This window comes from Stylophora pistillata, chromosome 12, assembly GCF_964205215.1.
Source record: "Stylophora pistillata chromosome 12, jaStyPist1.2, whole genome shotgun sequence".
Taxonomy (NCBI): domain Eukaryota; kingdom Metazoa; phylum Cnidaria; class Anthozoa; order Scleractinia; family Pocilloporidae; genus Stylophora; species Stylophora pistillata.
In genome coordinates, this window is record NC_142530.1 from 137,501 (window position 1) to 162,575 (window position 25,075).

Genomic DNA, 25,075 nt, shown 5'->3' on the forward strand with positions numbered 1-25,075 from the left:
TCCGGGAAGCCGCATCCTGATGGCCTGTCCACACTTTAGTGCCTCTAAAGGGCGAAACTTTTTGTTGTATTGTTGAGCTTGTCTTTTCTTGCGCTCAGCTAATTTGGTGGCTGTTTCCTGGTGTGATGGCTGCCGCAGGAGCGTTTCATGGGTTGGTAAGAAAGTGCGTGTGCGGCGTCCCATCAGTCTCTGTACGGGTGATGTTCCTAGACCCTCTGTTGGGGTGTTGCGCCAATCAAGAAGGGCTAACAGCGGGTCTTGCCCATCCGCTTTCGCTTTCGTCATCAAGTTCTTGCAGGTCTTCACGGCATTCTCGGCGCGGCCATTTGACTGGGGGTAACGGGGGCTCGAAGTTCTATGTTCAAACTGCCATTCTCTCACGAATGCACTGAACACCGATGACGTAAACTGAGGTCCGTTGTCGGTAATAAGCACGTCTGGTATCCCATGGCGGGCGAATTGTACTTTACACGCAGCTATCACGCTAGCAGATGTGGCCACCTTAACCTCCTGGACTTCAAAGAACCCACTCCAGTAGTCGACTAGGACAAAGAAATGTTGTTGCCCAAGGTCAAAAAAATCGGCACCTAGCATCGACCAGGGACGCGACGGGATCGGATACGGTTGCAATTCCTCGCGGCACTGATCTGGCTGGTACGACTGGCAGATTGAGCATTTGGAAACAAAGTCCTTTACTTCCGAATTCATGAGGGGCCAATAGAGGACCTCCCTAGCGCGACGTAAACACCCTTCGATTCCAATATGTGATCGGTGAATTTGCTTTAACATTTCTTTTCTCAGGGAAGGGGGTACCAGCAATCGCTCCCCCAGGAATACTAGTCCCTTGTCTTCTATAAGCTCACTTCGTTTGTCATAGTAAGGCGTCAGCTCAGGGGTACAGAACTTCCTTGACACTGGCCATTCACCCTTGATTGCTCCGATTAGCTTTTGCATCACTGGGTCCCTGGCAATCTCGTTTCTGAATTCAGCGAGCCTGTATGGTGCAATCGAGAGGTTTTCTGAATGATCTATCTCGGCAAGTGTACAGATCAGACTTGTATCGTGCTTGGAGGCTTCGGTGGTGTTGCGGTATGCTCGACTCAGTGCATCTGATACCCACATAAGTTCCCCTTTTTTATACTGCACATCCAGGGAGTAATTCTGAAGGGCCATCAGCATTCTCTGGAGTCTCTTTGGTGAGTTGTGTATTGGCTTGGTAAAAACTGCCCTTAGTGGTTCGTGGTCAGACTCGATGTGTACAACTTCGCGTCCCAGTATGTATTGATTGAACTTGTCGGTTGACCACACTATGGCGAGGAGCTCTTTCTCGATTTGAGCGTAACGCGTTTCGGTGTCGGTCAGAGCTCGCGAGGCAAAGGCAACGGGCTGACCCTTTTGCATCAGTACTGCACCTAGACCCGTTATGCTGGCATCGCATTGGATTGTCACTTCTTCAGTAACATCATAGTATTTCAGTACCGGGGCCTTGGCCAAGTATTCTTTGACTGTGGTAAATGCTTTCTCGTGCTGTGCAAGCCAACACCACTCGACGTCCTTGTCCTCAAGCCTTCGCAAAGGTTCTGTCATGTCGGACAGGAGTGGCAAGAATTTGGCCAGATAATTGACCATCCCCAAAAACCTCTTCAGGCCTTTTACATCAGTCGGCGGTGGCATATCCAAAATAGCTTCAACTTTGGCTGGGTCTGCCTTTAGACCATCAGGAGTCAAGAGGTGGCCCATGAAACGCACTTCGGTTTGAGCTCTTTTCAGCTTGAGTTTGTTGAGCTTGAGGTTCCACTCCCGGCATTTCTTGAAGAACGCACGTTCGTTCTTTTCAAGGCTCGAGTTGACCTCTGCGTCAGTTTCGCCAAATCCAGCGATGAGGAAGTCGTCAGCGATAACTTCAACTCCTTCTAAATTTTCTACGAATTCATGCATGCGTCGCTGCCAAACTTCAGGCGCACTTGAGATACCAAAAGGCATGCGGGCCCATCTATAACGCCCAAAAGGCGTATTGAACGTTGTCAGGAAACTAGAAGCATCGTCTAAGAGGATTTGGTGGAAGCCATCCTTGGCGTCACAAAGAGTAAATTTCTTGGCACCTGTTAAGCGGGAGGCCACTTCATCGATAGTCGGCAACTGGTAATGCTCTCGCCGAATGGCACGATTTAAATCTCTCGGGTCAATACAGATGCGTACTTTGTTTGGCTTCACTATAGCCAACATGCTGGATACCCACTGCGTCGGTTCTGTTACTGGAATAATAACTTTACGATCAACAAGTTCGTCCAGCTTGTTTTTGATGCGTGGACGCAAGGCTACTGGCACTCGCCTCGGTGCGTGGACAACTGGTTGCGCCTGTTCATCTATGGCTATTTTGTATGCTCCCGGTAGGGCCCCTAATCCGTCGAATACGTCCTCATACTCTTCGAGCAAGGAGGCTTTGGGGCACTTGACGTGTAATGCTAGGACGTCACAATTATGCAAACTCACAAAGCCAAGATTGAGGCTGGTGTTCAATGATAAAATCGGTTGATAGTCTCCGTCTAAGATGTTAAACTCCATTGACCTCCGCTGTCCACGGTACCACACAGGCAGGGTAGCTTTACCAGCAATTTTGCGGCGATCCCCTGTGTACGAGACTATTTCCTTTTGGCATGGTTTGAGGCGATGAAGGAGGGTGTCCCCAGTGATTTGCTTGTATAATTGGGCCGGGAGAATGTCGCACTGCGACCCAGTATCTATTTGAAACTGGACTTCTGTCTTGGGATCTGGCTCATAAATGTGGAGTTTGACCACTGCCAATTTTTCCTGGCCTTTGCTCTTACTAGTAGTAGCACCAATGTAGTAGGGGTCGTTTCCCATGTCGACGGCTTCGTGGACCGCCGAAACTCTACTTTTCACTCCTCGGGGATTAGCGCGACATTTATTCGCAAAATGATTCATACTCCCACAGTTAAAACATGTTCTTCCATACGCGGGACAATGACGTCCATGCACCATTCCGCAATTTCCACATTCTTTAGACGGTCTTCTAAATGCTTGTGACTTAAGTTGTCGTTCTTCTTCAGGTTTTTCTGCCGATCCTGCCTTCCGTAACGCATGAACTGCAGTGTCTCCTCCAGCCATTAGCTTTACTTGCTGTTGGGTCTGTTCTGACGACTTAATAATGTCAACTGCTTGTAGGAGAGATAAATCATTCAAACGGAGAAGTCTCTCGCGGACGCGATCATCCCGTATGCCTAGCACGAGGCGGTCACGCAAAATTTCATCTGGTGTGATTGTATCGTGTGCACAGTTTTTTGCGATCGTTCGAAGCTCCGTAAGATACGTCGAGATGTTTTCGCCTGGTTCCTGGTTTCGGTTGTTGAACCTATAGCGTTCATATATGACCTGTGTCCTAGGAATGCAGAATTCGTCGAACTTCTTCAGGACTTGTGAAATGTCTTCTGCGTTTTCGTCTTCGTTCCAAATAAAGGTATCGTGGGCTCTGACGCCATCCTCGCCTATAATGCTTAGTAATGTCGACACACGAACTATGCCCTCTTGTTTATATACACCAGTAGCGATTTCGTAGCGCTGCCACGCTGCTTTCCACGATTTCCATGCGTTGGCTAAATTGTCGTCAAAATTAAGCGCTTTCGGCGGGGGCAAATTTGACGGGGGAATAAAAACTTGAGTCGGCGCTGGTGGCACAACTATGGATGCTTCAGCTGCTTCTGTCATCTTTAGGGGTGAACAGATCCCACTTCTGACACCATGTCACGATTCTGTGAACTCAAAAGGGTTGTTTATTGTGCGAACTCGACTGCCGCCACGTGTGTTGTTGTTGTCTCCTAAGTGTTCTAAATATATAAAATGTTCATCGGCCCAGTGGCGTGACCGTGTAACGCAATATCACGACAGTGTCCTTAATTATGTAAAGGTTCAAGAAAAGTGCCATCAAGCATCTTGTAGAAAAGTGTAACCGCCAGTTGGAATGCAGCTACTTTGCACTACTTAGAATTCTTGATAAGTACCAAAACCAACTACCAAGTCTAAAAGGAAGAGTTGTGGTTTGTCATATCCTTAAGGTCGAATGGACAACAAAGGTTGTTGCTATTCCTCTGAGGTGTATTGAGGGAAAGTATATGATGGTGTCAACTTCGAATGGAATTTTTGTTTGTCGTTTGGCAAACAGAATAGAGCGAGACTGATTGTTTGAGGATAATATTAACTGTCCTTGTCTGTTAGTCTTAGACATCAAGCTGTTACCAGAACAGGAAAGAGAATAAAGTAAGATATTAAAAATTGTTTGTTGAACATGAAGTTGTGCTGAAAATGAAGGGTTAATTTCTTTTGTTTTATTCCCCTGATGTGAATTCAACATTGAATTAATCTACTGGTAATTGGTAAATTTGCCTTGTCCAAATCAGCAAAACAGTTATTTTTCAAATTTTTTTTTTTATTTTTTTTTTTGCAATTACGGCAAATGTATAAACAAATTTCATTTCAACTTCTTAAGTTTGTAGAACACTCATCTATACTATAATGGCAAAGTTTACGTCCTTTTTGTTAATTTAAGTTGAAGTTTCAACTCAAATTAATTAAAGATGACCTCACTGACTAGTGACCAGGGATATTTTCAATTGAATCCCTGTGATTTTGTTATTTTAGGAGAATAGCAAAGGATTTGTCTAAACCTTTGGTATATATCAAACAACAACAAACATATGAAACATATGTGTGAACTGCGGTTATGAGACGTATATGAGAACGATCCTTCGCAGTAAAGCACTATTTGAGCAATAGTGAAAATCAGACCTGAAAAAAAAAAAAAAAAAAAAAATTTCAGGCCTGTACGGGATTCGAACCACTGACCTCTGCGATACTAGTGCAGCGCTCTACCAATTGAGCTAACAAGCCAATTGGGAGCAGGCCATCAAATTAATTCGATATAAACCCGTAGATGATAAATCAAACAACAACAAACATATGAAACATATGTGTGAACTGCGGTTATGAGACGTATATGAGAACGATCCTTCGCAGTAAAGCACTATTTGTGCAATAGTGAAAATCAGACCTGAAAAAAATTTCAGGCCTGTACGGGATTCTCATATACATCTCATAACCGCAGTTCACACATATGTTTCATATGTTTGTTGTTGTTTGATTTATCATCTACGGGTTTATATCGAATTAATTTGATGGCCTGCTCCCAGTTGGCTTGTTAGCTCAATTGGTAGAGCGCTGCACTAGTATCGCAGAGGTCAGTGGTTCGAATCCCGTACAGGCCTGAAATTTTTTTCAGGTCTGATTTTCACTATTGCTCAAATAGCGCTTTACTGGGAAGGATCGTTCTCATATACCTCTCATAACCGCAGTTCACACATATGTTTCATATGTTTGTTGTTGTTTGATTTATCATCTACAGGTTTATATCGAATTAATTTGATGGCCTGCTCCCAGTTGGCTTGTTAGCTCAATTGGTAGAGCGCTGCACTAGTATCGCAGAGGTCAGTGGTTCGAATCCCGTACAGGCCTGAAATTTTTTTCAGGTCTGATTTTCACTATTGCTCAAATAGTGCTTTACTGCGAAGGATCGTTCTCATATACGTCTTTGGTATATATGATAACACCTTTGCTTGTGAGTACTTGTAGCTACTGTTGCATTTGATAGACTTCTATTTGTTATGTATACAAAAGAGGGAGATTTTTCGTGACCTTGTGAAATTCAGCTGGATGCTTTTACCTCTTAGACATGGCACACAACTGTCCGTGTTTACTGGTAACCCCAATTACTGTGGCACTAAGTGACTCAAAGTTTATCTGCTCCTTTATATGGAATGCGAAAACAAGGAACTAGAACCTTTCATGCCAGAACAAGGAACTAGAACATGGCTGCCAGAACAGGGGATTACAGAACAGGGAACTAGAGCATGGATGCCAGAACAGGGAACTACTGTAAGACATGGGATGTCATAACAGGGAACTAGAACATGGGATGCCAGAGCAGGGAACTTAATAAATCTACAAGTAGATTTCTCTTTATTTTGTTATTTCCTTTTTGTCTGTTGGGAAAACAAAGGAGATCTGGTGAAGCTTGCAGAACGTCTTTCCTCCTTGTCACTTGATGACTCTTCAACTAATACTGCTCACCAAAAACTGGCTGCCCTGGTCAAGACTTGAAACATCATGAAGTTTTCCTTGTGTGCAACTGAGAGATACAAACAAGGTCTCTTCACTCCTGAAGAAATTTCCCTATTGCAGAACATGCCTAAAGGTACATTATAGTTATTTTACAAGCAATAGCGAGCTTTCAGCTGTGTTATGCAGCCCAACCAGCTTCAAAGAAAGTGTTTAACTATTCAACTTTCTCAGGATTGGTTTGTAGAACAATGTGACTCTTATAACGGGAGAATATTTTTTTCTAGCGAAATGTAATTGTCACTAATTTAACATAATTCTTTAAGCAAAATGACTTTGTTAAAAACTTTTTGTTACCAGACCACCTCATTTGACTCTTCCCAATTCTTCAGCTCATGCTACACATAGATGATTACATTTGACATGAATTTTTAGTTCCTTTGACAAGTAGAACTGAAATTTAATTTATTACGTTGAGCAGATAATGAATTTGGCAATAATCCTATAGTGTGATATTGACAAGGTAAGAAATTAGAATTATTGTTTTCTAGAGTGGACTGTTTGCACTTTGGAAACCTTCACACATCCAGTAAGCAAGGACAGAGAACTGCTGATCTGCAGGGTAAGGGCTGACTGTGATCCTGCTGTGGTTAAGATTAACACAACATCTGGAGAAGCACAGAACAAGGATTGCACTGTATGTCGATGTGTTTGTAACAACTTGGTTATATTGCGGTTACTCTGTTGTTGTATTTAGGGAGAGTGGACCTCAAACCTCTACGTTGGAGGAGGTAGTAGCTTACAGTCAGTTGAGATTCTGTAGTGCAGGTGTAAGCTTTGTCCAAGGTCACCATAAGGGGTTTTTGGGTAAAACACTGAATTCTCACAATACCTCTTTATTCTAGAAGATCACTAGAAATACGTCTGAGCAAACTGTCTGGATATCTGACAAAACACTGGGGGTAACCTGAGCTTACTAGTAGATAATTTCTCATTTAACCACTAGAAAGTCTGTAAGTAATAATAAAAGCACAAGAACAGGGTTGGTGAAGTAAATTAACCTAATTAACTATTGACTGAAACAATTTATTTTGTAAAGGGAGACAAAGTTGTTGTGGATCTTTCAAAGCTGTTCCAGTCTGGTGTATTGGAGGAATTTACAGACATAATGAATGACAGCATCAAAAGCATGAATATTAACAACACAACCGAGTGGTGGACACTAAGGACAAGGCTTGACAGGAGAATGAAGGTGATCAACATTTCAACTCTCACGAGCCATGAATGTGTATCCTCTCCTATGACATAACTGAAAGTCTAAATTGTAATAATTATGGTCATTTCTTTAGAACCTTTTGGAGAAACTTGAAGGTTCTTGGCTTGGATGATGGAGAGGAGTTCTTCTTGGTCAGCCTATTGATGAAGAGTATTGTGAATCAATAGCATCCTTAGCCAGAGAGTTGGAAGAGAAAGTTTCAATCCTGTGTGGATGCCGTCCTGATAATCATTTGCTTGAAGTATGTTGTGCATGAATCAATCAGAGTTTCCCGAGTTATAAGGATGGCAGATTGTATGAAAAATGTTTTGTCCGTCAATCTTTGTTATGATTTGTGTGCCATCTTTGGTGCTTGACCCAAAGATGACAATTGAAGTAGCAAAACCTTGCATAGTAACCGAATGGGAACTAGGGATGGTTGAGTGGCAAGAGCACTCACCTCCCTGCTGTTCTGCAGGTTCAATTCCCAGACCTGGTGTCATATGTGGTATGTGGGTCGGTATGTCCTTGCTCCAAGGGTTTTTGTACAGGTTCCTTGGTTTTCCTCCCTCCACAAAAACCAACATTTCAACATTTCACTTTAAACCAGTGGACAAGAAGAACCACCTCATGGAATGCCCCCGGCTAAATCCCATTGTCATTATTAATATTTTTATTATTAAGTGTCCTTTGCTTGTTGTAGGTCCTCATAGATTCGTCATTTTGCTTGTCAAGAAAAGAAACTGCTGAAGCACTGATTGAAATTACTGCCATGGATGCTACCTTACCTTCTTTTGAAAAAGTAAGAAGAAGAAAATTTTGTTGCAATCAAAGAATTCGTAATCAAGTGTCTAGAGTAAGTTGGAATTTCAGTGCTTTTGTCAAAGCAAAGGGCTAACTCTTCTCTCTAATGAAGGGCTTAAGTCAGATTTAGCAACTACTTACATTAACTAAATTGTAATTTGGTCCACTTGTGTTTCCTAGACATAGCAACCCTCTGGTTTTTTTCTTCTCAACCTGTATTGCAATAAGCTGTTGTGATTATTTTTTTTTTGATTATTTGGTGTTCGATAAAATTGCACTCTATTGGTTTATCATCGTCAGTTGCCTGTTTAGTCTTAGCTACTAGAGACAAAGGGAGGTTCCTCATCCTTAGCCCTTAAGTAGTCATCTCTCATTTCATGATCTCTCACATTGCATGTTTCAGCTACTTGATGAAGTTCAGAACCTCAATGACAAGCTATTTGAAGATACAGACAAGAAAAGCTGTATAAACAGGTTCGAGGGAACATAAAGGTTAATTTTCTTTCTCACCTTCATTACTTGTACTCTTGAGAAATTATTGATGACAACAAAATTTCTTCTCAGGTCTGGAGGTCACTCTGCAGAGAACATTCCTCGTCATCCTGTAATCCTAACTCTTGGAAAAGTAAGAGCCAGCTTTTTTAGGTCTTACATTTGTTTAGTAATCAGCCATTAAATGTATTCTAGCTCTAGCTCTGAAGACCTGAAAACTGAACAACCAAGATGTGGGTTCTTTGTAAATAGATGTTGGTGAACTGTCAAGGAATCAAAGCTTAGCCAAACACAAGGGTGGGGGAAAAGGCATCTGTAATGGAATGACATTCCATATTAGTTTAAAAAGTGGTCATATGCAACATTAGTGTAATGGGTACTGGTTGCTCACCATTATATTCAAAGTGTTCAGACACTAAGGTAGATTTATGGGCATGCACAGATATGCTGTAATCGCAAGATGTGTGCCTAAATTGTGGTAGCAGATCTTACTTATCAACTCATTCAGTATTGGGACGTACGCTTCTACAATGTTTGAAACCAGAGTCAATTTCTGGCATATCTATAAATCAAATTGATCTGTATTTTATGATTCATAGGATATTCAGCATCTTCCATGGGAAAGCATACCCATCCTGTTTGACCAACCTGTGACAAGGGTCCCATCTCTGCAATTTCTTTTTTCCAAGGTACACATTTCATTAAGAGGTCTTTGAAAGTTTGAAGACCTGACTTGTTTCTCAAACAACTGTCATGTTTTCTCCCAGAACCATATTGATTTTTATCTCTGCTATGCTGTCAACAGTGGAAAGAAATTTATTTTAATTAATTATAACAACCCTGATGCCCACTGATTGTGTAAACCATGGTTTGGGTTATACCTTGTGTAAAGAACTGGCTCATTTGGTTTCTGGAGCATAATTCTCCCTCACAATAATGGTTTGTAATTTTATGAAAAGAAGTTGTGATCTGATACAAAAAAATGTTTGTCATTTCATTATCTATTAGCCAAGGTAAGCATACAGGAAAAATTGTCAATTGATTGAATTGAATGAAGGTCTTTTGAAATGTGGTTGCCTACCACAACAACTTTTGTGCCAGATTCTTAGCTTTTTAATACCTTGATATTCATTGTCAGTTAATATTTTTTTCTGCATTTCTCTTGATAGTTATCGTGTCAGAGACAGTTGCCTGAGATTGATCCTGAGAAAACATTCTATGCACTCAATCCTTAGAATAACCTACCCAACACCCAGAAAATGTTTCAGAAGTGGTTTGAAAGGTACAAAACACAAGCAAACGATTGAAGCAAATGAAACAGAAGAAAGACCTGATGTTGTGTTTCTTATATATTAAACTAGGCTATACAAGTTGAGAGAGGTAACACTAATATATTATAAACTGAACAAATAGATTCAATGTTGCTGTGTGTCTGTTTAGTAATAGATCACAGATGACATCAAAATGTAGTAAGAATAAAAAAGTGGCACAGGAAGCCCAGCCAAGTGTGTCACTGATTTTGGCATTTTGGCAGCATGTAATGGTTTTAAACAATAAGAAAGCAAAATATTGTTGATGGTGACATTACTCTTGCATCTGTTTTTTAATAGATCACAAGTACAAACCAATCAAAATGCTTGTATAATCCAGCATATATGAATAATTGTTGTCACTTGCAGCGAAGATGGATGGCAAGGTATCACAGGAAAGGCTCCCACACAGGAAGAGTTCAGGAGTGCTTTAACTGACCATGACCTGTTCATGTGAGTTATTGTAAAGGCTCCAGTAAGGGGCCTATTGGCCCACACAGCCAACTAGGAGTATTACCACTCACCCCCCCCCCCCCGACAATTCGGCAGAAGCCATTTGTCCTTCTGGGTGAAGAGAGGCACTGTGAGAGTAAAGTGTTTTGCCCACAAACATGACACACTAACCCAGCCAGTACTCAAACCCAGACCTCTCAACCCAGAGTCCAGTGCACTATTCTAGGGTCTCCCATCAGCTTTGACTGTCCATGGCCTCTTCATGTGAATAACTAAAAGCACTCCAGTAGATCTCCTTTTAAATGGGCCCCCTCTGTCTAGAACATCAAGCTTCTGATATGCCTCCTATCTCTCATCAGTCTCCACTTTACCCCTCTCTCTCTTCCCGACAAAAACTGTCATGTACTGGTGACATTTTCCTCCATTTGAGAATGTCGGCTTCCATCTTTAAACATTACAAGTTGTCTACCAAGAAATGTATACAACAGATCAGGGGGAATATAAAGAATTATGATTTGGCTCTTACAAAGTTTTTGAAAAGAAGGTTCCCCTCACACCCCTCTGATATGCATACCTCTAAAAGAAACCCTAGTTCTTAAACCCTGAAAATTTCTAAGCCTGCCATTGACAAAGTAGAAAATTTAAAAGGTCGTAGAGGTTGGATATTTGCAGAGCTGTCAGTGCTGAAATACTGAGAATCATGACTCGTAAATGTTAAATAAGTTGACTAAGATAGAGACAAAGGTACTTTGGGTTTCTTTTATACATACTTGAAATTTTGCTTGTGTGACTAATTAAGTTGGATGACCCATGTTATTATCATTCTGATATGTCTGTATCAGTTACTACCGGTAATGATTTATGTTACATTGACTGAACTATATGCAAATTACAACTGAAACAGGGGAGATGGTGTTTTTATTTATTTTAGAAGTGAAATCAGTATCTATGACCCTTTTTATATGACATTTGATGCTCTTGCGTGAGTTGCAGTTGCTTAGCTGCTAAACTGGGTCCATAATACAACTGTTACACTTATTAAGGATCATAGTTACTGTAGGTGCTCTCAACCAATACATCGGTTGACGTAATTATTTGTCGAGAGTCAGTTAACATTTGACCGATATGTTGGTTGACATTTGGCTGACAGTCGGTCAATGTATCGGTAAAGATATTGACCATCAACTGTCGACCAAGTCTCAACCAAGTATCGGCCAGCTGTGAACCAACCATCAACCAAGTGCCAACTGACTATCGACCAAGTGTCACCCAAGTGTTGACTGACTCTCAACTGATATATCAGTGGAGAGCACCTGCAGTAAACATGATCCCATACTTATTAGTTCTAGATGCGATAAACATTTTCAGATAAGGGTATCTACAGTAGAAAGTTTTATTGTTGTTGTTGCTTTAATCATCGCATCAATATTCTTTCTAGATATTTTGGTCATGGCACTGGGCGTGAATTTCTGCAGGGTGATGACATTCAAAGGTTGGATTGTCGAGCTGTTACTCTGCTTATGGGTTGCAGTTCAGGAAAACTACAGGTTAGTTTATACCTGACCGTGAAGGAAAAACATTATCACATAATTGTTGTTGACAAACCAACAAAAGGCAAAGGAAGTGTCCAATTGTCTGGTTCAGATGTGTAGTTGGTTGAGACTAGGCATGGAGCATATAAGTAACCACTCTATTTTAATTCATTAGGCTGGTGGAGAGTGTGAGCCAAGGGGGATGGCCTTAATCTATCTTCTGGCAGGCTGGTATGTCTTTGGCATTCATTTCTTGTGTGTTAGTTCCCTTACAAAGTCTTTTACTGATGTGCTATATTGCAGGTTTCAACAGCTTTTTGTTTAAGCAGCTGTTGATATAGTAGTGGGTAACTGTCCTTGGAAAAGGGGTCCTAAGGCAAGACTTAAACATGAGAGCCAGCTTGCAGGCTCAATAGACAGCAGTAAGAGGACTCATGGGCAGTGATAGACAGCTGATAACCAGCTTTTATTGAAACCTCTGGCTCTATTTGACAGAGCTCAACACTAACTTTTCAACTTACTAGCCAAGTGGCCAGTGACAAGTTAGATGTTATGACAATTTCAGTTTGTTTGCTAGCTACACTGGCTAGTGGAAATCAAAAAACACTGGCCAAAACTGAATTTCTACAAGTGTGTGGCTAGTTGGCTTCCATTAGTGTCAAGTCCTGATTTGAACCCAAATGTCAACTGCTATTGACCTTTGTCATTGGGAAACTCGTATAACTTTGCTTTCCTTATAGGTTGGGCACTCCCTTTTCTTGGACCAGACCCTCAAGGAACTAGTTATTCTTCAAAGACCATAGCTCTACTCTATGGTTCACTGTATAGATATGTAGCATGTAATCTATTTATAATGTATTCACTTTCAGCCCAGCCATCGTTGCTAACTTGTGGGATGTTACTGACAAAGACATTGATCGCTTCAGTGAATTGCTGCTGAAACAGTGGCTTCAATCTGGGTCTTGTTTCTCGTTACCACAAGTACTAAGCCAGTCGCGACAAGCTTGTAAACTGAAATATCTGATAGGAGCATCTCCTGTACTTTATGGCCTTCCAGCTTACACCAAGGAACAGAATGGTTAACCAAGGATTATATACTAAAATATCTCTAGTTCCAGTAAGCAATAGCAAAGTATTTACCATACTAGTGCTGATTGTGTGGCAAAGAGGACAAGCATCGTGCAGAGTGTGTTTGGAAATGGTAGTGCATACAATTTTAATGCTGATAGAGCACTTAAGTGTAGACTACCATATGCAATAGGTGCTAAATCTACATGGGCTGAAAGTACCCGATCAGTTTAAGCAGAGCCAGTTTGTCATACTTTGTCCCACAATCCTGTTAAGTTGTACAAGAAAGAAACCCATTTGAAACAGAGAGGGACATTATCTTTGTTTTCCTGTTCTACTACAGCTCTTATTCTCTATTGCACTAATTTTTTTTTGAAATCATGCCAGTACCAACATATCCAAGGAATACATGACAAAATTTGCTTTGTCAAATAACAAACCAAGGTTAGTTATTAACTGTTTGTAACCATTTTACCATATTATATCATCAATTGGGAACAATTTGAGAAATGTGTCATCTGTATATTAATGTTTTACATTGGCAATTAAAGTTTAGCTTGCATATTAAGGGCATTTCGCTGATATCTGTACCAGTTGTGAAAAAAATGGAAAAGGATACAATTCATAACAGAATGAATTCCAAGAAGATACCTAATAATTTTAGTGTCAATATTTGTTTTAATAATTGATCTTGAAATGATGATGGTGTTGTTGCCTCAATAAAGTGTAATTATTCATGTAAATATATAGTTCCAGGTTTCCTCTCAAATGTGTATTTTCATTAATTTTGTCGAAGTTAATGCAAACATATAAAAGCAACCCTATTTTACTTAATTTTAAAGATCTAAAATGAGTTTCTCCTTGGAAATGCAAGTATTCTTGCTTGAGTGTCAACCTCGATTTTAAAGATATATCTTCATATGTAGCTGTGAAAATCAGGCAAATGTGCATTTTTGTTGATTGTTGAAAGGTTTGCTATGGTGAAAGAGAAGTAGTTTTCAAGCAAACTTCATGAAAACAAACGGGGAAAGGAAGAGGGGGACCAAACAAACAGAGAAAGCCCTTGGTTGACTTTTCAAACCCTTAAGAGTAATCAGCATCTAATATCTCCACACAGTGATACTGCCAAATCATTCATTAGGATCATGAGAATAAAGGAAATTATCTTCAACCTAAGATTTGATTGCTAAACAAAGGAAATGTATAGAGAGAAATGTGGAGAATACAGATACTGAAGTCGGGCTTGATGTTCTTGAATTACAATTTTTTAGAGTCCTGTTTTGTTTTCTCCAAGATGGGTATGGACACATTTCTGTGCATGTGAAGAATGAAACAAAGTGCTCAACAATTGTAAAATATTAATTAGTATTATGTATCACATTTCATACTAACTAAAGAATTAAATTTGCCAGTTTATTTATGTTTTGCACTAACAGTACAAAATTAAATTTCTGGTAGTTTACCTGTCTGTTTTTAGATCTTTATTGATACAGGAAACACCCACTGAAATGGCTGTTTTCCATAGTCAATGCTGAGCTAACAAACTGCCTTAACCCTTTACAGGCATTAAATGGGATTTCACACAGAGCTTCCCCATTTTTGCCAGACATTTGAAAGGATGGCTGCCAAGGACTTTAAAAAACAGCATAAAACCAATCAGCGAGCCTTACCCTTAAAACCAAAGTCTATTTGTTCAATGGGTGAAAAACCATATCCAACAGATACATCGCAATTCAGTGTAGAATGGTTAACAAAACACACTCCGCTACCCGCCCAGTAGAGATTTATTCTGTGAATAGTACTATCCAGCCTTTGAAAATCCAGGAGAGTTACTGTTGAGATTTCAGGAGTGAAAGGGTTAATACTTATGCTTTAAGGCCAGTGATAGACCACCGAGGTGGCAACTTCTTGCAGTCATGCAATGATCAAAATGTTAATCAATAAAAAGAACTGTTTCAGTAGATCCTGAAAACAACCACCCTAAGTAACTTTGTGTATACATGTACTCAACACCTTGGCTATTTTGGGCATGCTGTATCAAAATAGTGCAATGGCAAAAATAATACTGTTTGCTGAGCGGTAAAGAAATTATTAATCTGATCCCTTGGTGAAGATTATTGAACCACCTGGAATGACCAGTGGTAACTCTGAGGATGACTAATACCCCATTGACACCAAAGCCTAAACATGCTTTAAGGCTGTTTTGTTAAACATGGTTTAACACAACAGCTCCATAGAAGCTGCTCAAATCAATATTTGGTTAACTTCAAATGTGGCACATTGAAAATACAATTTAGCAATTGCTTGAATCTTGTGGAAAATTTAGTTTTTCAGTTCTCTGCTTCTGATTTTTATTTAGTTAAACCTGGTTTAACTAAACAAGTTTTCTGGTGTGAATGGGGTATAAGTTACAAAATGAATTCATCAAGTTGATGCACAAATGTTTCAACTGGCCTCAGATATGGCAATGTCTGTCTTTTTGAAGTTAACTACAATGTGAGGAGTGATCAGTCATATTCCTTAAGAGTGTTTAAGCTTCCAGGATGAGAGCTTCCTCACTGATACTATCAGCTGTACAGGTTCTCATCAAGTTGTCAGATAACTCTCGTAATTTAAAAGGTTGAAAAGCAAGGTTGCAAAAAGTGTATGTGATGTTTTTGGGTAGTAAGAAGGATGGATGAAGTGAAATATAATTTTTATTAGGAAAATAATTGAATTATTTAACTATTATTATTACAACAGGAAACTCAAAATGTTATTTGATTTTATTCACATTTAGGCAACAGGGTGGTCTTTCTTTTTTTGTACACACCTCTCCAGTTATGGTGCAATTCTGATCTGTTGAGGGTTAGGGGTAGTTTGATCAAGTCAAAGTGATCAGAGTTTGGTAAAATTTTTCACGTCATAAACCTTATGTGATGATATTTTTGAGACTGATGATTGAAAAGAACTTTCTTTTCACTGATAAAATCCATAATCATCCTGCCATTTCCCCCAGGTTATGAGAAACATCTCTCTATTGCCAACATTATCTTGCTTTTCTTAATGCAACACAATGACATTGTGTTTCAGTAATTGTTCCCGCCAGTTTTGATTTGTTAGAAAAACTTTTCAACCAAAACCTAAACTTCTGTGAACTTTTACTTTTTGCTGAAATTGCAAATACATTGCACTAGCAGTTTAAGCTCTAAAACACTAAAAGGAAAGTAAGTACTACAAATGTACTCAACTTCTTGAGATAGCAGTGACATGATTAAATTACTTTCCAATTCATCTGTTCTCAACAACAGGCCTCCTGTATCATTCACAATAAAGATCATCTACATCGATCGCACCAACAATTATTAAAGAGTAATGGAATTGAACTCCATTGTACACCACTTTGCGTTTAGGAAATCAATCAATGTGACTTCCTTTTGCACCGCACAACCATATTAAGACTAGGATGCTTCCGTCTAAGTTACAGAGGGAAAAATAACAAGAAAAGTTGTCGGAAGAACTCATTCCACTATTGTTTTCCGACGCATTTTCCTCCTTCACTTCTTTCGCGGGAAACACACAGAAAAGTTACAGCAGTTATCCACTTCAAACAAAAATTCACTGGACATGTTGTTACGTGCACGAATGACCAACAAATGTCCGCTAACAAAGCATATATGAAAATAGACTCCCGAGAACGATATATGGCACGCAACAAAAATTTAACAACAAGCAGTTACCCATTTTAACTATTATTTAATTAGTTTTACACTGTTTAATCTACTTAGGTTAGAGATTAAGTTAAGCAGTTCATAAAGCAGGCTTACAATCCTTCATGCCGTGTAAGTGTTCGTCGTCTTGATCAACTTCCAATTTCAACATCTGCCGACTGAAGACCACAGCGCTTGGCTTTCTTGATTTATCGCATCCTTTCCGTATACACAAACTCTTCCGGAGGACTCCATAGTAAACTCTGTATTCTCTATCTTCCTCCTCTCTCGACTATCGTCTTTTTCATCTCTTTCATCTCTCCGGATATCGCAAGGTCAAAAGGTCATAGCCTTGTCACATCATAGCTTCCAAAAGTTCAGTCAGCTAGCCACGAGGGTAAGCCCTCGGGCAAATCTCCTTTGTACTTCTCACAAGCCAGCTTTTATACATTTACTTTAGTTATCTAGAATGTTCTTTTACTATTTATAGCGTATTACAAGTTGTGCTATTTTTGGAAACTGCTGAGTCACATGAAAGAAGTTTCTGGAATATTACAGATTATAGATAATTCTAGAAAAGTCTGGGATTGCGTGACAGATTCAGTTAAAATAATTCGATCCTCGTAACAATGTGCAGACAAAATGCCTCTCTGGTTGATCTATGTAAAAGCCCAGAAATTGCCCAACTGCTGAATAAGTAGCCTTCGTTCTTGAAGAAAACCAGTCATGCGCCTGTAGCCAGTGTTAGGGAATTCTGTCAAAATGTTTCGCATAATGTTGTCAAGTGCCTGGTCGCTTATATCTGAATACGTTGGCCGTGCCCTCAAGCTTAACTCGGAGAGTCGTCGTTCTGACGTGCGAACGCTAACACCCAGAAGACTTGCAATGTCAACTACACTGAAACAACGTTCCAGCAAGAATTCAACTTGTTCTCTTGATACCAGATATCTCGGGCGACCTCGGTCTCCGAGGGAAATTCTTGGTGGTACAGAACTTTCCGAAGATTGTGGATGATTGACATGATTAGCAATTTGGTCGCGGCTATACCTATCAGGTGCACAACTTCCTCGCCAAGTTCGTGACATTGAAATAGCGAACAATTAAGCCATGTAGCCAATCCAGTCGAAAATACAAAGCATCGATCATATTTGAATCAAGGTCACAAGTCTCAAGATGTCGAATGACATCAAGGAGGATCGATCGGATATTTCTAAAAGCCTGAAGCTCCTCGGCCCGTAAAGAGCTCTGATCCGCCATTTTTGATAAACAGATTGTAATTTGGCGGGAAACCTCCTGCTTCGTTTTCTTGTCTAGTCACCAGTCCCCAAGGGACGATACTTGTCAGCATAAAATAATTTGGTGAAGCAATAAATTTGATGCAGCAAAAAATTTGGTGAAGCGTTGAATTTGATGCAGCATAAAATTTGTTGAAGCATTAAATTTGATGCAGCATTTAATTTGATGCAGCATTAAATTTGATGAAGCATTAAATTTGATGCAGGATAAAATTTGGTGAAGCATTAAATTTGATGCAGCATAAAATTTGGTGAAGCATTAAATTTGATGCAGCATAAAATTTGAGACAGCATTAAATTCAAACAGCAAATTTAGACTTGAATATTGGCGGGAATCACTCACCATACCGAGAGCACTGCCCTCTGCATCTTTCGCAGTACGTGTGTGCTTCTGCCTCCCACCAGCTCGCGCATCATGACATCCAGCTCCCGTGACCACCCCCCGAGGGCATCCATAATGATGTTATATTGCTTCACCTCGTAGCCTGGGAACTGCTGCCTTAGTTCCCAGCGATGGGGTCCGTACTTCAGTGTCTTCTCTTCATCCTTTCTTGTCCGATTGTTAACCCACGGGCAGCTCATTTCCAGCGTCACAACTCTCTTGCACATATGATTTACAATGCGTGCATCCACCCTATTGCATCTGACCTCTTGTTGATCAACATATATAGGGACATCCCAATAAGCTTTAACATTCTCTGACACATACACGGGCTTCGGCTTGTCGGGTGAGTAGCAGGGTGGTATCTCGTCTATAACTCCCTCATCATACAACAGTTCGTAAAACAGTACCTTCACTGCTGCTTCGTGTCTAGAGAGATACTCTGGGCCAGCGCACTGCATCCTGACAAGATATGAGCCACGCTCTTTGGAGCCTTGCCGCATAATCTGCACCTCACCTCGCCTTCCCCGCTCGTGTGGGGGAAGGCGAGTCGGTCTGAGTTTTTCCCCGCTTATTATTATTATTACTATTATTATTATTATTATTATTATTATTATTATTATTATTATATACGATATCCTCGTGTCCACTATCGGCAGTTGTAGTTATCGTGGCAATATATAGCGCGCCCGCAATCCGCTGCAGCATCAATATCAGCCCTTACTTGAGGAGTATTCTAACAATATGAAAGTGATCACTTTGATACGCACAATGAAGAGGTGTCATATAATATTTTTCCTTAGTTCATCGAACTCGCAGAATCTTATAAAGCAAGTCTTTCATTCATTGATGTTTTCCTTAATGCCTGCTGCCGCAGTGTGACGAATTGGAACACAATTTCTCAAATCTCTAATGTCAAACATGCGCTTGAAAGTTTTGTTAAAGCAGTGCGAGGACACCATGTGTTTTTTTTTTCTGTGAGATCTTTCCCGCAAGACAAAATAAACATGATAACATTATCACTATCATTACCACAGGCCCACATTAACGCCTTAACTGTTTTGCTCTAGTCTGGTATTTTGAACTTCTGAATGCGTAACTCATGGAGGAATCGATTAAGTTACATTATGCTTTTGCGTCTGCAATCACATGAGAAGTAAAATATATTTGAAAGCTTTCTGTTTCGCGACCGCAAGTCCAGCTGGAAGTTTTTTTGACAGCAGAAATAGGGATGTCTGTGTCACTACCTGTCCTGTGGTTCAGACTGAGACGAAAGGAGCTGGTAACGAATTTGTTGTCCTCTTTGTTGCCAAAACACTTCTGCAACCACAAGAGACTGGAATTTTGCTGTTCCACCAGAAAAACAAGATACAACAATGCAAACCGTACTTTAGAATCGATCCTTTAAAGAGATAAGGGAAGTTTTTGTCTGTTGGATCAGACGGAATTGACTCTAAAGACTGCCAAGTGGCCTGTTCCAGCGAGACCGACTGGCAACGTTTGACTCTAATTTAATTTGGACTAGCTCTTCCATTTCATAAAATTTTTATTTCTCCGAATGGCTTCAAGTAGTGGATCTGGAGGGAGATCACCTCAAAAGCTACGGGAAGTAGTTAACTCTAGTAAGGTAAGGCTAAATTTTAAAGGGTTAACCATGGTTAGTTGACTTAAAACAATGCAGTCAAATAAATTTTCAACTTGTTGATATATCATTCAATTTCTGAAAACAGAAGGAAAATAAATAAATAAAACACTTTTTCTACTCACAAAACCAAGTAAATACGTGGTGAGGTTTCTTGTGAACTATTCATTATTATTTTTTTTCCTATGTAAGACCGTAACAGGTATCTCAGTTACAGAACTTGTACATATTTGATATTATAATTTCAGAGAAGGAGCCTTATATATTACGATTTATACTTTAGATCTTTCGAGGTGTTTCTTGTTCGTACAAAAATACTGAAGTTCCAGTTACAAAATTAGAGTACTTGTATTCAAATTGTCAATCTTTGTTCATATGTGATGGAAGATATCAATTTGTTTGCTCAATTAATGAACAGGTGGTAATCCCTTTTAAAGCTCCTAAACAAATTCTCCCGGCTGCTAATATATAGCTACCACTGTTCTTAACCCTGTACACCCTTAGATCAGCCGCCATATTCTCCATAATCTTCTCTATACATTTCCTTTGGTACTGATGGGGAGAATTGGTTTGTCAATCAGAGCTTCCTTGGTTGGTGATCGCTTCTTTAACTCTCAATTGATCTTAATGAATGTTTCAGCAATTTTTACTGAAAAGAGAAATTAGATGCTGGTCAAAACTCTTAGAGTTTAAAGGTTTTTAAACCTTAAACTTTACCGATAAACTCTCAAAGGAGTTTATCGGTAAAGTTCTTCTTTTTTATATTCTTTAAAAAATACTGACAATACCAGATGTTGATTAGAAATGCACACTTGCAAATCCTTTTTCAATGTAAACTAATAAAAGAAAACCTAATCATTCTAAACAACATATGGCAATCTGCGGTCTTTCCTTACACTTAGGTTGCACAGAAAGCCGTAAAAATCTTGAACAAAAGCTCATCTTTCAAACCGGCAGTTTAAATCCCACAGGGATCAACAAACGCTTTTCATTCTACTAATTTATTCATGTTTTTCTCGTTGCCATGTTCCCACCAATAATGTAGCTCCATTTTCTGCCTTTAAAAGCACACACAACTCACAATTCCTCTATTCGCTCCGACGAAGGGCTAACGCTCGAAACATCAGCTTTTGTAATCGTTACGGTGGCCAATTTACCATTTCAACTTTGTTGATATATCCAAATAATAAAACAAAAGTTGTGTGTGTGAGCCTTTCACACAAGGATCTACTTGGATGGGAAATGATACTTGCATGTACTTGTCACCCTCTAATTGTCTGCTGTTTTGTTTGTTTTGAAGTTTGACGGTGTGGAATTTCCTGAAGAAATGAAAGCAAATCTAGAAAAGCTAAGAGCACTGTCAAAAGATGATTTATCAGAAAATGGACTACTGCGAGGCCGCGTCGATCAGCAGTGTGAACTGATATGCATTCTAAAACAGCGTGCAGACGAATCTCTGAAAAAGTCCACAACTCTGGAGGAAGAAAACAGTGAGCTTAAAAAACACAGAGACGAAATATTGACTGCATTGCACAATGAAACAAGGAAATTTTCTGTAATGGAGAAAAGATTCTTTGCGCTTAATAAGAATCATGAAGAACTTATAAAAATAAAGGATGAATATAAAACAGAGAATGACAAGTTACGGATGGAAAACAGTACTTTGAAGAGGGAAAATGAAGGTCTCTTTGGAAGCCTTGTACAAGAGCGAGATGCACAAATAAGGCAACTTAGAGATGAGTTGAAAAGTCTCTATGATGAATATGAAGCTGCAAAGGGAAAAGAAAGGTTGGATGAAACAATAAACAGATAAATAATTGATCTTTTCTGGAACCTCAATTAATTCATTAACCTGAATTGTATCCTGCTGCATTTGCAAGAACCCAATTATTTATTCTCAGAGCTTTTATGATGTAACACCTGGCTAACATTGTTTATCTATAATTTTTACAGGTAATTATTATGATTTCAGCCTATGGATGTTATTTGCTAAGAAGCTTTTTTCTGTCTCTTAAGGGTAGCATTGGGGAATCTGTCTGCTATGGAAAAGAAGCATGGTGAGCAGACTGAAAAACTTCAAAAAGAAATCACAGTGTTGCAGAGAGAAGCAGAAGGTTTGTTCGGGGAAATTCATTCTACTTTGGGACTACTATTACCAGGATCACTTGCTCAAAATACGGCAATTGTTTTACAAGAAACAAGCAATGAATCCTATCCAAATTCTCTGTTATCTTCTTTTGCTGTAGTCTGGAGCACCGATTGGAAAAATTAAGTTGGAATCATTACTCACTCCCTAAGGAGTGATCGATTGATATTATATTTTAAGCAATCTCAGTAACAGTGGTGATACTGCAATTTTCATTTTTCAGCGAGGAAACAAGTTGTTTTAGTTTTTATCGCATGGTGAAAACAGATTTCTTATGTTCCTTGTTTTTAACCTTTATATTCTTCAGAGCAGCATAGGAAGTCAGAAGAAAAGTTAAAAATGTCCTTAATAGAGAAAGATGAAACTCAAGCAAAGGCATTGGGACTGGCCAAAGATAGAGATGAGTTTGCAAAACTGGCTTTGGAAAGAGGGAAGGCTTTAGAAGTAAGGAGTCATTATTTGTAAATTCATATAAAGAGGGGTAGTTTGTATGCCCGCTTTTGGCTCCATCAAGCCCCAGGGGGCTAATAAAGTCTTGGACATGGGAGGAGGGATCCTAACAAGCCCCTTGGAGGTGTATTTTTTTTGAGGGCTTGCAGGCACATGGTTTTCTTATGCCTTTTTCCATAAGCGGCTGCTCATGGTACATTATAGTTGGCTGTACAGTCAGGCAAAACCCAAACACAAGAGCCTCAGTGCTCGTAGGCCAAACAGATGGGGGTGATATCAGGTAATATTAGTGGTGGTAAACCATTGGTAATGGCTTTTATTAAAGCTCCTGCAGAAAGGGGGATTGATAGAGAGAGGGGAGGCTTATTTAAAGCTCAATGAGAGCCTGAATACCACAGCAAAGCATTGTATTTTGTCCTGTGTAGAGAATTTACAGAGGATAGGGATTGGTCACATTGTCAGGACATTTACAGTAAGCAGCATTTGACGTATCAGTCCATTGAGATACTTATACAGTCTGATTTAATTTTCAGCTTCATGGCAAATACACTGTGTGCATGCAGGATATCAAACAACTTGTATCATCCTTTTTTTTCGTAATTATTATTTTTACCACTCAGGAAAAACAAAGAGAAATTAAAGAGCTTTGTCAGAAGCTAGAAGAGACGGAAAGATCATTGAAAGAGACTGAAGATAAGTTTGTGTAAGTGTCTAGTTAAATTTATATGACAGTCTTTCCATTAATTTTACCTTAGCTTTTATAAAATAGGATTTATCATTGAGTTTTATTAATGGCCAAAACTGTTTTTGACACACTACAGGTCTGAACTACGCAGCATGTCAGTGAACGCACAAGTTCTAAGACTCAAAAAACAGCTTGAAGACTCTGAAAGAAGACAAAGGGAAAGTGCAAAGGTAAATTATTTCAATTCGACACTCTGTGCCAGCTAGGATTCGAATTTATGAACTTAACTTAGTGGTACACTTGGAAGCTTTCTTTGTTCCTTTCCTCTGTCCTAGAATAGCCAAAACGCCGAATTCATTCCCTTTTAGACACCTAAGGCCATCGTTTCTTAAAATACTCGATCAGAGTTTATTGCGTAAACACTCGCTTGTTTAAAAGCAACGTAAATCGAGTTATGCTTTTGAGAAGTTTTTAGCATACATTGCGGACCATTCGCATCGAGTTAACGCGAGTAACGAGTGCATTAAGCGCGAGTGGTCGTTGTGCGCGCGTGTGATGTGCGTGTAGCTCTCGTGCAAGTACAGAGCAAGTGAATCAGTTTGTTAAAAGTGACAAGCGAGAGTGAGAAAATGGTACAAATTAATCATTTATCTTGTGTGAAGTAAGTATCCGCGATGATGCAGCAACAGCAGCGATTTGTGACTGTAACTGGCCACACCTCTTTTTTGACAGGAGCACGATGCATACAAACGACATATGTCCACCTTGTTGGGAAAGGAGAAAGAACTGAATAACAAGCTCAGAGTTCTGATTGGCTAGAATGCTTCGGATCCAGTCTGCACAACGTTTGTGGGCTCGGCACGACTGATGAACAATAGTCACCAACACGTATTTATAGCACAGAAGAACTTTAATAAATTCAGGCGTATATTTTAAACCTTTAATTCGGGGGGGGGGGGGGGGTAACAAATTAAGTATAGACATGACTGTGTATTACTATGAGTAGTGTGTCTCTATTTGCTGGATTCAGCTCGTAGCTGTCGTCCCGAAGGTTTCCTTGCTTGCAGGAAAGTGTAAGGCTGGAAGGGTCTACAAATTCGTGCCAGACACCCGACAAAAGACGTCTTCCCGACTTGTCTCAAACCTTCCCGTGGGCAGAGAAACGTACATCCTGATGATAATAACGTGCGCCTGCTCTCAGGCTATGAGGGCAGCGAGTGGAAACTGTCGTAAGACTTCTGTTAATCTTTGGTCTCAACTTTCATTAGTTTTCTCACATTTTTGATATATTAAATTAAAGTTCTGCACTTTGTGATTTTCTCTTGTAAAGAATGATATTGTCTCGTTCTTCTGTCTGTGTTTCAAATGGTTTAATTGATATACAGCCCGTTAATAGGCGACTAGTTGTCAACTGGGGCTACCATCAAATTGTTCTGTCCGATTTGAGACGCTCCCCCCTCAATTTCGGACTCCTCCGTCCGATTCCAGACACTTGTCTTCTCCCACTTTTGTGAGACCCTATCGTCGCACCTCGGAGACTTTCGTCTGACTTCCGGGACACCATCGTCTGCTTTCGGACGCTTACATCTGATTTCTAACAAGCATTGGATCTCGAATGCATTGGATATCGTTCGATTTCAGACACTTCTGTCCGCTCTCAGTCACAATGCACAAGAGTTTAAAATCGCACACCAACATCTAAAATCGGACGCCAGTGTCCAAAATCGGACGCTAGCGTCCGAG

General features: G+C 39.8%; 4 protein-coding genes across 6 annotated transcripts in view; all 4 read left to right on the top strand.

Moving 5' to 3' along the window:
• Positions 1-14,511, top strand: part of LOC148718315 (separin-like) — a 60,674-nt gene extending 46,163 nt beyond the window's left edge. For both annotated transcript variants that reach the window (XM_088741636.1, XM_088741638.1), the window contains exons 12-13: positions 12,151-12,206; positions 12,845-14,511. In XM_088741636.1, the coding sequence (XP_088597762.1) occupies positions 12,151-12,206; positions 12,845-13,058 (270 nt within the window). In that variant the 3' untranslated portion in view covers positions 13,059-14,511. The remainder of the gene's footprint in view (positions 1-12,150; positions 12,207-12,844) is intronic.
• Positions 6,039-7,617, top strand: LOC148718317 (uncharacterized). 2 transcript variants are annotated; one of them, XM_088741648.1, is made up of 4 exons: positions 6,039-6,265; positions 6,681-6,826; positions 7,229-7,381; positions 7,479-7,617. In XM_088741648.1, the coding sequence occupies exons 1-4, from the start codon at positions 6,178-6,180 to the stop codon at positions 7,515-7,517; spliced, it is 426 nt and encodes a 141-aa protein (XP_088597774.1). In that variant the 5' UTR covers positions 6,039-6,177; the 3' UTR covers positions 7,518-7,617. The 2 variants fall into 2 exon arrangements, with proteins under 2 accessions (XP_088597774.1, XP_088597775.1); XM_088741649.1 differs by having other exon boundaries at positions 6,042-6,265; positions 6,681-6,751.
• Positions 7,509-10,448, top strand: LOC148718318 (separin-like). Its single transcript, XM_088741650.1, has 7 exons — positions 7,509-7,646; positions 8,088-8,186; positions 8,592-8,662; positions 8,753-8,813; positions 9,280-9,369; positions 9,850-9,962; positions 10,360-10,448. The coding sequence occupies exons 2-6, from the start codon at positions 8,157-8,159 to the stop codon at positions 9,913-9,915; spliced, it is 318 nt and encodes a 105-aa protein (XP_088597776.1). The 5' UTR covers positions 7,509-7,646; positions 8,088-8,156; the 3' UTR covers positions 9,916-9,962; positions 10,360-10,448.
• A 5,188-nt stretch (positions 14,512-19,699) lies between the features above and the next one.
• Positions 19,700-24,664, top strand: LOC111327397 (coiled-coil domain-containing protein 89). The gene is made up of 7 exons (XM_022931565.2): positions 19,700-20,036; positions 21,352-21,839; positions 22,068-22,165; positions 22,505-22,641; positions 23,268-23,350; positions 23,469-23,562; positions 24,065-24,664. The coding sequence occupies exons 1-7, from the start codon at positions 19,968-19,970 to the stop codon at positions 24,149-24,151; spliced, it is 1,056 nt and encodes a 351-aa protein (XP_022787300.1). The 5' UTR covers positions 19,700-19,967; the 3' UTR covers positions 24,152-24,664.
• The last annotated feature ends 411 nt before the right edge of the window (positions 24,665-25,075 follow it).

Bases quoted from the DNA above. Each gene is read 5' to 3' on its own strand.
- LOC148718318 (XM_088741650.1), top strand. From the start codon at position 8,157: ATGGATGCTACCTTACCTTCTTTTGAAAAA. The intron at 8,187-8,591 runs GTAAGAAGAAGA...TGCATGTTTCAG, and splicing joins CCTTACCTTCTTTTGAAAAA to CTACTTGATGAAGTTCAGAA. The intron at 9,370-9,849 runs GTACACATTTCA...TTCTCTTGATAG, and splicing joins TGCAATTTCTTTTTTCCAAG to TTATCGTGTCAGAGACAGTT.
- LOC148718317 (XM_088741648.1), top strand. From the start codon at position 6,178: ATGAAGTTTTCCTTGTGTGCAACTGAGAGATACAAACAAGGTCTCTTC. The intron at 6,266-6,680 runs GTACATTATAGT...ATTGTTTTCTAG, and splicing joins ATTGCAGAACATGCCTAAAG to AGTGGACTGTTTGCACTTTG. The intron at 6,827-7,228 runs GTATGTCGATGT...TATTTTGTAAAG, and splicing joins CACAGAACAAGGATTGCACT to GGAGACAAAGTTGTTGTGGA.
- LOC111327397 (XM_022931565.2), top strand. From the start codon at position 19,968: ATGGCTTCAAGTAGTGGATCTGGAGGGAGATCACCTCAAAAGCTACGG. The intron at 21,840-22,067 runs GTTGGATGAAAC...CTGTCTCTTAAG, and splicing joins GCTGCAAAGGGAAAAGAAAG to GGTAGCATTGGGGAATCTGT. The intron at 22,642-23,267 runs GTAAGGAGTCAT...TTTACCACTCAG, and splicing joins AAAGAGGGAAGGCTTTAGAA to GAAAAACAAAGAGAAATTAA.